The following is a 15,339-nucleotide window of genomic DNA, read 5'->3' on the forward strand; positions in this document are numbered from 1 at the left end:
AAAAAGGGGAGGGGTTTGGCTACGCGAAACTAACAGGTTAGTCGCTTCGTCTGACAAACAGACGCGCTGTCACAATGCACGTTCCTCTTCGCAAATTCCTGTGGAGCGCCAAATTTCTGTTGAAGACGACACTATTGATTTTTGCAACAACACCGCGGCCGCTCAGCCACGCACACCGAAAATTCAAGCTGTCAAACTGCAGAACCACTATGCAGAAACACTGAAACAAGCAAAATATTTCAAGTCAAGTACACCTACACGTACCGCATGGCGCCTGAATCCAGCACCTTCGCTCTCTAGACGCGTGGTTGTTGGTAGGAAAACAAGCACGTGCAAATGTAGACTAGGCATTGTTAAGCCTAGGTGTAGCGAGTGATCTAGTAGTCGTCCTACCGGAAGTGGCGACCGACCGACTAGACGGAAACGACCATGTAAGCAACTTGAGAATGTGTAGCGTGCGTTCACTGTTATCGCTCGTGTTATCTCGACATACGAATGGTTGTTGGAGCTTGTCCGCTAGTTTAGACGGAGTCACGCAGTACATTCCAATTTTGAGTACTGATCATGACTTTCGAGTGTACCTTCGAGTGTACCGTCGAGGTAATAGCCAACGGAGAGTAAGTGAATCTGCGACAAAGCACCGCACCGAAGTGATTTACCGTACTCTTGATGATAATTAAGACTCCCTGTCCTTTTTCAGCCACCTGTATAAACAAGTGTCACTCAGCCATCTGTATAAACAAGTGTTGGGATGCTTGTGTCTAGTAATGTGGACGTGGTGCTAATGTGTGCAGCAAATGTTTGATCTTGTTGAGATTGGAGTATACACACCTGTGTCTCGTTGTTGAGGCTAAAATCAATCGTTGCTTGTTCTAGGAACACACGCATAGGTACGTTTCCTGCTATACAGTGCGTTTGGAAGCACATTGCTAATTCTACTGTACAACCGAAGTACCCAGGCCGGAACTAGAAAGGGGTCAATTTCTCGGCGCCTAGAGCTCAGCACGGTAGTTCTCCCTTTCATTTCTATGTAATAAACCATTATATAAAGAAAAGAACTAGACACCATGTACAGGATGGACGCCCGATGGCCGAAATTCTCGTTAAAAAAGAGAGGCGGAGCCGTAAGATAACATCACGTTCGTCTATTTTGGTCGGTAATGACACTAACGAACACTACAAGTTACCTACATGTTACTATTTAGATTAGAACCTCGTGATTTGTGTGAGACGCGTTTCCCGCTCTGTACTCGAGTCTATATCAATATAGAAAGAGTCTTAGCTCGCCGCTACATTAGTGGCCCTGACGCCAAGAACGTTATTTCATGGCAACCGAAGAACACGCGGTGTCGCTCAAGCTGCCAACCTTCTGGACTTCCCAACCAGAGGCTTGGTTCGCACAAGCTGAAGCCCAGTTCGAACTCCGCAAGGTGACAGCCGATGCAACCAAGTACTTCTACGTCCTTGCAGCCCTAGACCAACAAACAGCAACGAGGTTGATAGACCTCATCAACCTCCCTCCAGACGGGGCAAATACAAAACCTTGGCACATTGGGCCTAAGTCACTGTGAGCGAGCTGTTCATCTGCTCCACTTTTCCCACTATAGGCGACTCAAACGGGAAACGGCTGGTGGATGCAACAACTTTCATCTCTGTTCCACTTACCCAAACCTCAACGACAACTCCTGCTCCTCACCTCGACGCAATCTCTACTTCCACTGATCAGTGCGACATTTTGCTGGCTGAATTTCCGGCTATCAAGACGCCTAACCTTGTCCATCAACCTACCAAGCACGGGGTGGAGCATTTCATCACTGCCACAGGCCCACCCGTTCGTGCTCGTGCTCGTCGCCTACCCCGGATAAGCTAGCAGCCTCTAAGGCAGGGTTCAGAAGTATGGACTCCATGGGCATTATACGCAGGTCATCCAGTTCTTGGGCATCACTCTTGCACATGGTGCCAAAGCCTCTGGAGGCTGGCGTTTCTGCTGGAACTACAGACGCCTCAATAGCGCTACCGTTTCTGACAGGTACCCAGTGCCTCACGTGCAAGATTTCTTCTCACATCTCGAGGGTATGGGTGTATTCTCCAAGGTTGACTTAGTTCGAGGTTTTACCAGATCCCAGTGGCTGCTGCAGACATCCAAAAAACTGCTATCATCACACTGTTTAGACTTTTTGAGTTTCACAGAATGCCGTTTGGGTTGAAGAACGCTGCTCAAGCTTTCCAACGCCTGATGGACGCCGTCTGTCACGGGTTAGAGTTTGCCTTCGTCTGCATCGACGACATCTTGGTGACCAGTAAGGACATTGAGACTCACAAGCAACACCTTTGTTTGCTGTTTCAGAGACTTCAACAACACGGACTGGTGATCAATGTTTTCAAGTGCCAATTCGGACGTGACAGCCTCGACTTCTTAGGTCATCGAATCACTCCTGCTGACATCATGCCACTTCCTGACAAAGTATCCGCCATCACTCAACTTGGCCACCAACAGCAGTCAAGAGCTTGCAAGAATTCGTGGGTATGATGAATTTCTACAGCAGGTTTATCCCGACTGCTGCTCGGACAATGTTACCGCTATTTGAGACTCTATCAGGCAAACCAAGGACGCTGGTCTGGAATGAGGATATGGTAGCAGCTTTCCACGATACTAAAACGGCTTTGGCAGATGCAACTCTCCTTCACACCCTCGTCAGAATGCACAGAGTTCTCTCATCACCGATGCTTCAGACCTGGCACTGGGAGATGTGCTTCAACAGCTTGTGGACGGTGTCTGGGTACCTCTAGCTTTCTTCAGTCAGAAACTAAGACCACCTGAGAATACGTACAGTGCTCTTGACCGTGAATTGCTTGCCCTCTCTATTGGGGAATTCGCCATTCGCTACTTCTTGAAGGTCGACAGTTTATTGCTTTCACGGATCACAAACCCCTCACTTTTTGCATGACAAAAGTGTCGGACTCATGGTCCCATCGCTAGCAACGTCAGGTCTCATATATTTCCGAATTCACTACCGACCTCCGACATGTCCAAGAGAAGGACAACTCAGCAGCAGACACGTTGTCGAGAGCCACAATTGCTGACGTGCAACTGGTGATTGACTATGGTGGCATGGCAACAGCCCAACAACAAGATTAAGAAGTACAAGCCTACCGTACAGCGACATCAAACCTAGAAGTGGAGGGTATCCCTTTTGGAGGAGGTATCACACTGCTCTGTGACATGTCCACTGGCGATTGTACCTGCCAGTTGGAGACGCCAAGTCTTTGACATTGTTTTATCACACCCCTCTGTGCGAACTACAAGGAAACTAGTTGCCAACAAATTGGTATGGAATGGTTTGCAACGGCAGGTTGGCACCTGGGCGTATCAGTGCATTGCTTGCCAGTCTTCCAAGGTCCAGGCACACATCAGGGCTCCTTTGGAGAAGTTCAGTGTTCCACATGCTCGACTTGATCACATCCACCTGGACCTGGTAGGACCACTTTCGCCTTCCAATGGGTTTCTCACCTGCTTACCGTGGTTGACCGCTTTTCTCGTTAGCCCAAATATTTTCCTCTTCATAGTACCAACTCCAGCAGTTGCGCTTAAGCCCTAGTTTCTCACTGGATTGCTCGTTTTGGCGTACCACTCGACATATCATTTGACAAAGGGCCGGCCTCAATTCACTTCCCAACTTTGGACGTCTATTTCTCGATTACTGAAACACAAGTTCACCATACCACAGCCTACCACTCTTAGTCGAACGGCCTTGTGGAACGATTTCATCGCCACATGAAATCTGCCTCGCGTTTACGCCTCACTGGTCCCAACTGGATGCAGGAGCTACCCTAGGTACTCCTTGGAATACGGACAGTGCATAAAGAAGATTTGGGGTGTTCTTCAGCGGAAATGGTGTACGCCTCTTCCCTCACTGTACCTGGAGACTTTATTCCCAGCTTCGCTGACACATCCACTGACAGTAGCTTACATCTCCGTAAGCTGCGCGTTCAAGTACGCTCACTTACCCCAGTTCCTACATCTTATCATGGCACCACACCTACTTCTGTTTCTTGCAATCTGCTGCAGGCCAAGTTTGTTTTTATTCGTCGCGATGCTCACCGCACTCCTCTCCAACGACCATATGAAGGCCCTTTCAAAGTCCTGTATCCCGGCTCAAAGACCTTCCAAGTCGACATGGGAGGCAAGAGAGTAACCATCACTGTTGACCGACTCAAGCCGGCGCACTTGGACCTGGAACATCCGGTTTCCATAGCGGAACCAAGACGTCGTGGACGCCTACCTAGGCCACCACCATTCTCACGTACGGATGTAACACGGAGCCAGACCTGTACCGACGATAGATCACAGCGCACTCGGTCAGGTCACCACGTCCAGGTACCATAAACGGTATCTCTCGGTTCCGAGGGGAGTGGTGTAGCGGACACTACAAATTACCTACATGTTATTAATTAGATTAGAATCTCGTGATTTGAGTGAGACGCGTTTCCCGCGCTGTATTTGAATTTATATCAATATAGTAAGAGTTTTGGCTCGCCGCTACATACACCACTTCTCGTCTAGTGGTCGGAATAACTTCATTTGTATCTGCACTAATCGAGTTTAGATTAATACGGTCGTACGGTCGTACATGTACGTTGTCGGCCAGACGACTGTACTATACGGTCCCCTAGCCCGGACATCCGGGCCTCGGGTAATAAAAAGGTGGTTAGACTGGGAACTGGTAGTACCAGTACCGTAGGATCAACATTGTGAGACTCAGACGCGTACTAGAGCATGCAGTGCCTAGAATCCTGCATTACAGTGCCATAATTTGCATAGTAGGTCTTATGTTGATATCAAACTGGCTATCTACAGTACATCCAAGTTCAGTAGCAGTATGCACAGAACAACTTACCGTACAGTGTACGGAGAACACTATGCTGCAAAAGCTTCGCGCACGTGAGCCACAACTAAACTCCCGTATAACGGTTTCGTGGCAACATGGTTGTTGCCTGTTCCCAGTAGCAACGTTGCTTTGTAGTTTATTTCTGTGAACTGGCGGTATGACTGCGGCTAATGTATTGCGTGGTGCACCACGGCAAGACCGTCGTAATGGTGGATCTGGATCGCCAGGCACTCGGCTTCTTCCTAGTCGTCAACGGCAGTTTAAGTTAGGCGGGAGCTCAAATCGAATTGAGGCAGACCACAATGCTATACCAACGTTTGACATTGGCGAGGTCGATGTTTTTGGGTAAGAGAAGGCGTACACAACACTCGGCACCTAGTCACGTGACTTTTGTTCGTTCTGCTGTGTATGTTCGTATAGCTACCGCAATACCTACAAGCACAACGTGTGCGTGGAGATGCTTAAGGAAGGGCACCATGAATCTTTCCGTGAGGTAGTTAGTCTTATTGAATGCCAAAAGGAAGAACGTGAACGATTAGGCCGCGATTCTGGATTCTACTATGATCCTCTGCTCGAAAGTGAAGAGCCTAAGCTCAAGCAATTAAAGGTCTATCTTTCTGCTGCTGAAGATGCTAAACTGCAAGGTCAGCTAGTCTAAAAACATTTGAGTAACTTGTCATCGTTAATTTTTAATAGTTGATTTTAGTGCATGCATGCATAGACGGGACACAGGCAGATAGAGGGTTTAGCTGTCAGACTTGCTATACTGCCTCAGTGCGCATGTGTCGTGTTAAATTCAGTCGGTGTTAAATAAAGTATCCGTGTTAAATTCAGTCATTATATTCAGTCAGACGTTAAAAGACTGTTAAATTCAGTCTGGCGTTGAAAGAACAATGTATAATGTGTCCTCAGTGACTTGGTTAGGTCTAGACTTTTTAACATGTGTACCATTTGCCCCGACTGTTTTTAACAATGTACACTGTTAAATTCAGTCAGATACCGCGCGTTAGACGTAGGCAAAGTGACCGCTCTGTTGTAACTGTAACCAACAGACATCCTCTCTCATTGCTTTGTAGGGTAAGATGCATGAGCTGTACGAGTTCCATTCGTCAACCAGCTATAGGTACTGTAGCTGATCTAGTCAACTACACAGTCTACAGTCACACATCAGTGGTTCCTGCTTTCTGTTGGTTACTGCGACAATCAGGGAAGCATATTTCAGATTGCTTGTGTAGATGTACGCGTGTCAACCGGACTTGCACTAGAGACGAACTAACATGCGTACTACTAGAGACGAACTCTATCGGATGCGCTAGAAAGATTTATAGCATTTTAAATGCATTTTTAGGTATTTTATAATACTGTAAGAACCGATTCATCACCAAGTAAGGTTAGTACAATTACTGTACGTAAGTTACGTGTACAATGTTCGAAGAAGCTGCCATTTTGTCTAACGTGTAACGCGTACTGTTTGACCGAATTTAACAGTTTACATTGAAGAAAACAGTCTGAGCGTATGGCATGAGTGTTAAGAAGTTTACACCTAATCAAGTGATCGAGGAAATTATTCTGCATTGTTTCAGCACCAGACTGAATTTAACAGAGTCTTTCAACACCAGACTGAATTTAACACAGATACTTTATCTAACACATGCTATATGAAGAATTCTGTCGGTGTTAAAAAACAGTCTTTTTAACACGTATTTTGTTAACAAGACTCTTTTTAACAAAATACATGTTAAAAATAGTCTTTTTAACAGCTACTTGTTAAAAAGACTCTTTAACACGTTAAAAAGAGTCTTTAACGCCGACTGAATTCCTCATAACACATGCGCAGCAATTGCCTTACTGCTCTAGGGGCGTAGCGTGACATCTAGAAATGGGGGCTAGACTTCACAATGCTAGACTTCATGATGCTACGGGAGACACCCACTTCTTATTGTCTTTAATTAAAGGTGTCCGCTCACAATATACCGAGCACGTGCAGACACACCCATGCAAACTTGAAATCGTTCCACAATTTCAAGTTGTGTCATAATGAAGAAGAGCAAGGGAAAATCTTAGGGTACACCACATTCTATGACATAGTCTTTACTCCTAGTATAAAGAGAAATGCGAATTGCTTTCTTGTCCACCAGGGTAGTTTTGCTACTCGTAGACGACTTGCTCCACATACTGCGTAACACACGCAACCAAACAAGGTAATAGCTTTTTTCCAAGATGGTGAGTCGCAGTGCCACTGAAATTTGCTTGCTCACACTGAAATGACGGAACTCTGTTGATTTAAAGATTAAGATTAAATAAAGACCACTGATATTGGGCTAAAAGGCCTAAGAGCAAATGGTTCGAAACGATCCTTAGTAGAGTAGAATGTCAGGAAAGTAGCTATCGTCCATTGTTTGATGGTTGCATAGGAATAATGGTTGTCTTGGTTTGCTGTCCAGCGCAACAGTTCTCTAACTATGTTAAAGAAAGGTCTTACCAGAACCTTGTATCTATACTACTAAAATTGGCAGTGTTTGTATATGTATAAGTTTGATAGCCGGCTAGACCGGATCACCCACGAGGCTAAATTTGGGATACAGGTGTAACTTGGCATGGGTAAGAACATAGGCAGGGTGGCGTCGGCTTCCAGTTGGGTCTCCTTCTTGGGGGTGCAACTTATAATGACATAATGCTGTTCATATATTCCCCTGATAGACTCAATTTGAAGGAAGTTCCGTTACGTGAACTCAATCTCATAGGGTAGTTTGATTTTCTCATAACGAAGTGTGCAATGCTCACTTTAAATTTCAATATGTTCATTGTTTGTTCACATGCCATTGTTATGTCACAATGCTATCTACCAGTCCCATCAGACTGGATTATCTGGGGCGTATTTGTTTGGGACTATCTTTTTCTGGAAAAGATTAGATGGAAAGAGACAGGGCACGTTTACCAATCGAACAGAACCTTCCGAAACGAGATAGATGAGGTGGTAACAGAGCTATATGCGCATGCGTAGCATCTTTCTAAATAAAAATTGTAAAATTATTGACTAGCGAACACAAGCAACGACAGTGAAGTAACGTAAGACTAATTTATTGTACATTACTTGCATTACCATGCTGGTAGGCTGTTCATTTACCTATCCAGTCATGATGCCGGTACAGCTAACTCTTCTACTAGATGGCAGCGTTGTATACTTTGGTTGTAATCTCTGTTCTTGAATGGATTTTTGCTGATATCGAAGAATTTGACGATGAAGAAGATTTCCTGGATGATTTGATGGAACTTGGCTCCCTTTTGTGGACCAGGGAAGACAGCAAGCCTTGCATTCTAGGTTATGTCGAGAAAGTAGTTCCACTGTATTATGATCAGGATTTTCGGAGGCATTTTCGTCTAAGTAGATCGACGTTTGACGTGTTGGTGCACAAGGCTAGCACTTGGAAAGAGCTATCTTTAGATAGAAGTCGTGGAGGAAGAGTTGCAATACCAGTAGTAAATCAATTACTGATAACGTTATGGTACCTTGGAACTCAGGAAACGTTTCGTCAGCTTTCGGATCGGTTTGGTGTTGCCGAGTCAACAGTGCATGGTGTTGTACGGAAAATTTGTAGATGTGTATCATTTTATCTGCGACACACTGCAATCCAATGGCCTCGTAGATCCCAAGTTGATAGAATACGAAGAGGATTCGAGAACATGAAAGGATTTCCAGATGTTTAGGGAGCTATAGACGGTAGCCACATACCCATTAAACCACCCAGTCAGGATAGAGATAGCTGTATAAATAGAAAGAAATTTCCGTCTCTCATACTGCAAGCTGTTTGTGATCATAATATGTTCTTCCTGGGTTGCTATTGTGGCTGGCCGGGAAGTGTGCATGATGCACGAGTTTTGAGGAATTCCGATCTATTTGTTCGGATACAATCCAATCCAGGAGACATGTTTCCCATGCAAGGAACCCACGTACTAGGTGACGCAGCATACCCTCTCAACACGTGGCTTTTGACACCATACAAAGACTACGGCCACATGCAACAGGAAGATAGAAATTACAATTACTGTCACTCCGCAACTAGAATGGTAATCGAAAGAGCGTTTTCGTTGCTAAAAGGAAGATGGAGGAGGATGAAATTCGTCGACGTTACAAGGGTTAAAGAGATTCCAACGATGATTATTGCCTCTTGTGTTTTGCACAATATCTGTTTGTCTCATGACGAGGATATCTCAGAATTTCTTGGTGATGATGATAGTGCAGACACAGAGGTAAATGACTTAGAAATTGAATATCTAAGACTATGTGGTGCGGACTTTGGAGCTGTAGGCAAACGTGATCAAATCAAGCAGTACATTAACTCTCATGCACGAGTTTAATGTACTAAATACGTATACCCTTACAAATATACTGTAAGCAATTAAAGTACACATACTGTAAGTTATAGTACGAACTATGATATCTGGAACTATATACTACGACGTACGGGTATTACTATCTTTTATTGCATCAAGCAAGCCGGAAACTAGAGCCATCTTGTCCTCATGCATCTTTGCCAGCAGCTTCATTTTCTCTTGGTGTTGCCTCTCATGTTCCTATCTACAACTCATCATCATCTTCATAAAACTTTCCTTTGAGATCTCTCCACCACTTTGCGCTGATCGCCGTGCCTTCTTTGATGGAGTTGGTGCACAATCTTCAGTGCAATCTTCCATCAGAGCTGTGCCTTCTGTATCAGAAATTTCCAATGGAGAAGGTGATCTGGCGTGGTCTCCATCTCCTGAACTACTCATAGTAGCCACTGGTCGGACACTTGGCCTATGACCGTAAATTTCAGCCATTTTGTCTGGTATACCTCCATTCCTTTCGATCTCTCCCTATAGAAGCCACAATTCTACAAACATCAACTGATGACAAACGTATGGACTTGCCAGTTTGGTAGTTGTGGTCTTCTACTTCCCGGTAGGTTTTTGTGAGATATTTCCACCGTCCCTCACATTGAAGAGCAGTAACTGGAAACGACATCTTGTGCATTCTAGCTGCAACTGTCTCCCATATTTTCTTCTTTTTAAAAGGATTTCTGAATTTTTTGGCAAATTCGGCGCATAGGAGAATCAGTGCCTTTGTATCAGAATCACCCCATGTGTGTGTGGTCTTTGTCATAGCATCCACGTTTCCACCTGTTAGAATGTCTACTAACTCTTCGGGAGTTTGTTCTGCCGAGCATGAGAAATCAGCTGCCATTCTTTGAAATTTTGGCACGGGCAATCCAGAATATGAGCAAATAGTGGTCTGGAAATGCTAGGCTAAGCGAATGCGTTGATTTGGAAGGTTGAAGCAATGGACACAAGTTTTATATGTCTATAGGTGCGTTTTCTATCCTTTCTATCTGTATTGATGGTAGGATAGGTCAGAAAGTCTATCCGCTCTATCTTTTTTTGGAAACAGAAAAGTTACCAATCAGACAGCGTACATACCTTTCCAGTCTATCCCTTTCCGGAAAGGTTTGGGAAACTGTTCATGCTATCCAGAAAAAGAAAGGTGCCCAATCGAACACGCTAGCGGGCCTTTCCACTCTATCTGTTTCTAGAAAGGTCCCAAACGAATACGCCCCTGAGCAAGCTGTAGTTGATGTTACTTATCTTAAACATCAAACTACTTCCAGAGCAAAGATATAGAGTTCCGAAAAGAAATAATGTTTAGTGCATAGGTTGGAAACGTGCTGAGTATATTTTAAAATTAGCTCCATCTTGTTTTTCGCACAGGCAGATTCGCTATAGATTATTAGTTGTTAGTAAATCAATTTATTGTTGTATGCATTCATTAAGTATATACAAAATTGGCAGCCACAGACAGAATTCTTATAGAGTTAATTAATAATTTATCGTTGTATGGAAATTTATGTTGTTAATGAGTATCCCGTTCTAGTGTCCCGTTTCAAACAATCCTGTTGATTGGGCTATTGATTGGTAGATAATATCTCATTGAAGATATAGAAAATCTAACGGAGGGTCTCGTTTCAAGAAATCTTGTTGATTGGCGTATTGATCGTGATTGTTAGTTACTATATCTCGTTGAACCCATTTTGACTGTCTCGTTGGACGCCATTATTACTTCGAAGACGTGCTGTCGTTGTGAGGAACAGGTGTATCAAATCTGGCATCTATTTGACACGAATCCAGTCTAATAGGAAAAGTATATTTCCGGGCAAACTTGGAATTCATGTGCAGTTACGTACTCACCCGGATAATTTGTTTCCTGTATGTAGACCAAGTCGCAACTCGTCTGACTCTCCCCATTTCGACCGTACCATTAGGCGTCGTCACTTCGAAGATGTTGCTGGCATTGCGGGGAACAGGTATCAAACATGGCAGGAAATTGATTCGCCTACACGGTCAAACGAAGTGTAATGGTTTTTTTCAAGACCCGGATATATGCAAGAATATCTTCTCTATTCTGACATTGCCCGCAATAAATGACACGCTTCGTGCATACCGTCTTACATCAGGAATGAGCAGTTTAAATTTGGTGGAAATCCGGTAAGCCTTTACAGAGATATTCGTGCACGAGCAGAGGTGGGTTCCATCTGCAGGAAATCGCATCGGAGAAGTCCAAAAGACGACGACAGCTTCACTTTCGACCTCTGTGAATTCGGCTTGTGCAAGCCAAATTTGGTGGTGATCAGACTCGCTGTCTTGGAGATCTTTTCATGCAAACAGACACACGCAGACACACACACACACACACACACACACACACACACACACACACACACACACACACACACACACACACACATGCACACGCGTGCACACACACACACACACACATGCATGCACACATGCGTGCACACACATGCACATGCACACACACACACACACACACACACACACACACACACACACACCTGGAACCTGGAATTCCGCCATACCCACTATGGGTTTCGGCATCGCAGAAGTTTTCGCCAAGAAGAGCAGTCATTAGCTTGTGACGGGTCAATATTCAATGACACCAGGCCTTGTTGAATGGTATCAATCCACCTGTTCTTTGGACCATGCTGAGGGCGTTTCACATTATGCAACTTGCTTCTCAGCAACAACTTTTGTGGACGAGAGACATTCATCTGTTGTAAATGACCAAGCCACTGCAATCTTTGATGTTGAATTTGACGTTTAATTGGTTCTTCCTTGGCAGATCTCGAATTGAAGGAATTTCTTATCTTGTTAAGTCTTGATACACCCAAGATAGATCTAATACAGTGCATATGAAAAGTGTTCAGTCTTCGAGTATCTACTTGAGTGATTGCCCAAGTCTCAGAACCATATAGTAAACTGGCATCACTAGTGACCTAAAGACTCTCAGTTTTGTGTTCTTGCTAAATCCTCGGTTTGTGAACACTCTACGTTTCCAAGAACAGAATGTCCTGCTAGCTTTCTGAATACGTTCAACAACCTCTAAGTGACAATCCCCTGACTTAGTTACAATGCTGCCCAAATAGCAGAATTCAGAAACATTCTCTAGAGCACGACCAGCAATCGAGGTGTTTGCTTCTTCAGCACCAATACTCAGGATTTTAGTTTTGTCAGTGTTGATCCGCATACCCCATCTCATACATGTATCATGGAAAGCATTCACCATCTGCTGCAACTCACTACTTGACGTACCTAGTAGGGCCAAATCATTGGCATACATGGGAGCTTTGATCTTATGTGTCCCATCAGGTTTTACACGATAATTCCTGAACAGGCCACCATCTGTTCTGTAAGCAATCTCAATGCCATCACCCTCAAACTTGATCGGAGTCTCACGCATAATTCTGTCCATAAACAGATTGAACAAGACTGGAGACATCACACACCCTTGACGGACATCTGTGGTTACTTCAAACCTTGAAGAGATTTCCCTCCTATTTCGCACAACACAGCCTGTACCATCGTGCAGGTCAACAATCAATCTAACCAATTCATCTTCTGTGTCAGAATCTTTGAGAATTTTGGTGAGAGCATGTCTTGGTACAGAGTCAAATGCTTTTGAGAGGTCAACAAAACAAATATGTAACTTGGATCTGTGCTCTACTGCCTTCTCGAATGACTTGTCACACACACACACACACACACACACACACACACACACACACACACACACACACACACACACACACACACACACACACACTTCACACTGCGTTCATTCCAATGAGAAACGATGCAGGCCAAGGTCACCATAGGCTATATCGGAGGAGTGGATGTTCTCTGACAGCGGAAACGCTCGTGGTTGTGGCGGCCTTGTTGGCGGAATGTTTGGTGACAGTACTGACATTGACTAGTCAGGGACTGACCATGTTTCTGTCTCTGGAGATTTACAAGGCCGGCATGATTTACAGCAGTAAATCCACAACCATCAGAGCTGCAGTGTAAAGCAAACTCTGATGTCGTTTGCCTTGCTTTGCGGCGACATTTCTGCTCATCCTTGCGGTATTTCTCTTGTTTTTCCTTTTTGAAATTTACTTCCTGTGTGGCAGCCCAGATCTGATTCCTCCACTCATTGGTAACCCTCCTCGTTGGTAATCCCCGGATACTGGGTTAAGGCCCTGCTAATGGCACCTCGTGGGTCAATTGGGTTGGCGTCCCAATCTGTTCCGTGTTCATTTTGTGATGAACAGAAAACAGCAGCTTTCAAAACCAAGCTCACTGCACACACACACACACACACACACACACACACACACACACACACACACACACACACACACACACACACACACACACAACTCTCCTTTATATACAGACTTGGACAAAATTGTAGGGACACCTACCATTTTTGTGTGTTGTCTAGCTTTGGCATTGAATTTTCTTTAGCAAAAGCAACTGTTTTTCAAGTTTATTTTTTCATGGATTGCGCCATTATTAGTATGTAACATAGCTTGAGTTCATGTTTACAGCTGTACCGACTACCTACTGTGCATCCAGTTTGCTTTGAAGAAGGAAGACGGCCATTTTTCCTTTTCTTGTCTTTGTACGTGTTCATCGCACTTGGACGCTCAATTTTGGCTTGCACTCTAAGAATGCTTTGTAGTAGACGGTGAAAGCAATTTTGTAGGTCCTCTTATCAACATTATGGAAAAATGGCGAATCATCCGTTTTTGAGGATTGATTTTGTGCATGTCATGACAATTTGAATTGCTTTGTCATTTTAAGCAATAAGCAAACTTCAATGTATTCAAAAAAAACTAAAAAGTTACAGCGACAAAAGAACACCGACATGCCACTTCCGTTCCCTGTTTTACGTAGCAAAACCTCAAACTGCTACCGCCAAAATGTCAGCTGCACTAAAACTGCTGCCCTTGAGACCGCCAGAGTCATGCGATAAGTTAGCTTTAATGTTTAGCTGCACGCAGTTGCAGAGAGTCTTGTTCCCTGCAATATCTGACGAGTTGCAGCAATTCCTCGAGGCAAACAGTTGAGTCCAAAAACGCGAGGGAAAATTAAAGCCCTTCACTCAGTTGACCACTCTGTGCGTCAAATTGCAGCTTTCGTCCGCCGCTCTAGGAATTCCGTTCATCAGTGCCTGCACTGGCTTTTGCATGGCAGCAGCGATTATGAAAAACGACCTGGATGTGGGAAGGCAACAACAACCCGGGAAGATAATCGACTGAAGAGAATGGCACTGCAGAACCGCAGATCCATCACGACTGCTCTCGTAGCAGCTGGCTGAAGAAACCGGCAAGTAGGTGTCAGGTAGAACAGTCTGTCGTCGTCTCACAGAGACAGGAGTGAACACTCGGAGGCCTAGAAAAAACCACTGCTAACAGAAAACCATGTTTGCGACTGGGATGGGCAACACTCACACACACAGTGGGCTTTGGATGACTGGAAATCTATTTCTTTTACAGATGAGTCTAAAAAGTCAGCATAGGAAAGGATGGTACTTTGTTCGTTTGACATCGCAAAGGTGAGAAATGTTTCCCTGAATGTTGTGATCGTATGGTCCTGCAGGCGGCTAGTGTGATGGTGTGGGGATCGATGTGTTGGCATGGTGTGGGGTCCCTGGTGAAACTGGAAGGTCGTTTGGACAGCACAGCGTACCAACAGGTTCTTGAGGAGCACATGCTTACGTACGCAGCGGCACTGATTGGAGACGACTTTGTCTTCCAGCAGGACAACATTCCAATCCACACGTCTTGGTCAACACGACAATGGCTACGCCAGCATGAAGTCAGACTGTTGGACTGGCTGCCAAAATCGCTTGATGCTAATCCAATTGAGAACTTGTGAATGAAGTCAACCAAGAACTGCAGCTGAGCTCTGGAATGCTTTATAAGAGGCATGGCAGCAGAATCCAGCCGCACGCGTCCGGAACTTGGCATAAAGTGTTTCACAACGTTTGGATGCAATCAGGAGGGCGAGAGGCAGGAACACTTGGTACTGAGGAATTGGTGAAGAACTTCAATTTTCCTTCGCATTATTAAAA

At 44.7% G+C, this 15,339-nt stretch overlaps 2 protein-coding genes across 2 annotated transcripts; one reads left to right on the forward strand and one right to left on the reverse strand.

The window, feature by feature from the left end:
• The first annotated feature begins 4,977 nt into the window (after window positions 1–4,977).
• Window positions 4,978–10,879, forward strand: LOC134190164 (tetratricopeptide repeat protein 29-like). Its single transcript, XM_062658595.1, has 3 exons — window positions 4,978–5,234; window positions 5,310–5,533; window positions 10,843–10,879. The coding sequence occupies exons 1-3, from the start codon at window positions 5,047–5,049 to the stop codon at window positions 10,863–10,865; spliced, it is 435 nt and encodes a 144-aa protein (XP_062514579.1). The 5' UTR covers window positions 4,978–5,046; the 3' UTR covers window positions 10,866–10,879.
• A 1,150-nt stretch (window positions 10,880–12,029) lies between these two features.
• LOC134190198 (uncharacterized) lies at window positions 12,030–13,022 on the reverse strand. Its single transcript, XM_062658636.1, has one exon. The coding sequence runs from the start codon at window positions 12,718–12,720 to the stop codon at window positions 12,160–12,162; it is 561 nt and encodes a 186-aa protein (XP_062514620.1). The 5' UTR covers window positions 12,721–13,022; the 3' UTR covers window positions 12,030–12,159.
• Window positions 13,023–15,339: the final 2,317 nt, after the last annotated feature.

The sequence above is a fragment of the Corticium candelabrum genome, chromosome 14 (genome assembly GCF_963422355.1).
Source record: "Corticium candelabrum chromosome 14, ooCorCand1.1, whole genome shotgun sequence".
Lineage (NCBI taxonomy): Eukaryota > Metazoa > Porifera > Homoscleromorpha > Homosclerophorida > Plakinidae > Corticium > Corticium candelabrum.

Excerpts from the sequence above, each read along its gene's own strand:
- LOC134190164 (XM_062658595.1), top strand. The coding sequence starts at position 5,047 with ATGACTGCGGCTAATGTATTGCGTGGTGCACCACGGCAAGACCGTCGT. Across the intron at positions 5,235-5,309 it reads GGCGAGGTCGATGTTTTTGG|CTACCGCAATACCTACAAGC; the intron begins GTAAGAGAAGGC and ends ATGTTCGTATAG. Across the intron at positions 5,534-10,842 it reads TGAAGATGCTAAACTGCAAG|ATAATATCTCATTGAAGATA; the intron begins GTCAGCTAGTCT and ends ATTGATTGGTAG.
- LOC134190198 (XM_062658636.1), bottom strand. The coding sequence starts at position 12,720 with ATGTCTCCAGTCTTGTTCAATCTGTTTATGGACAGAATTATGCGTGAG.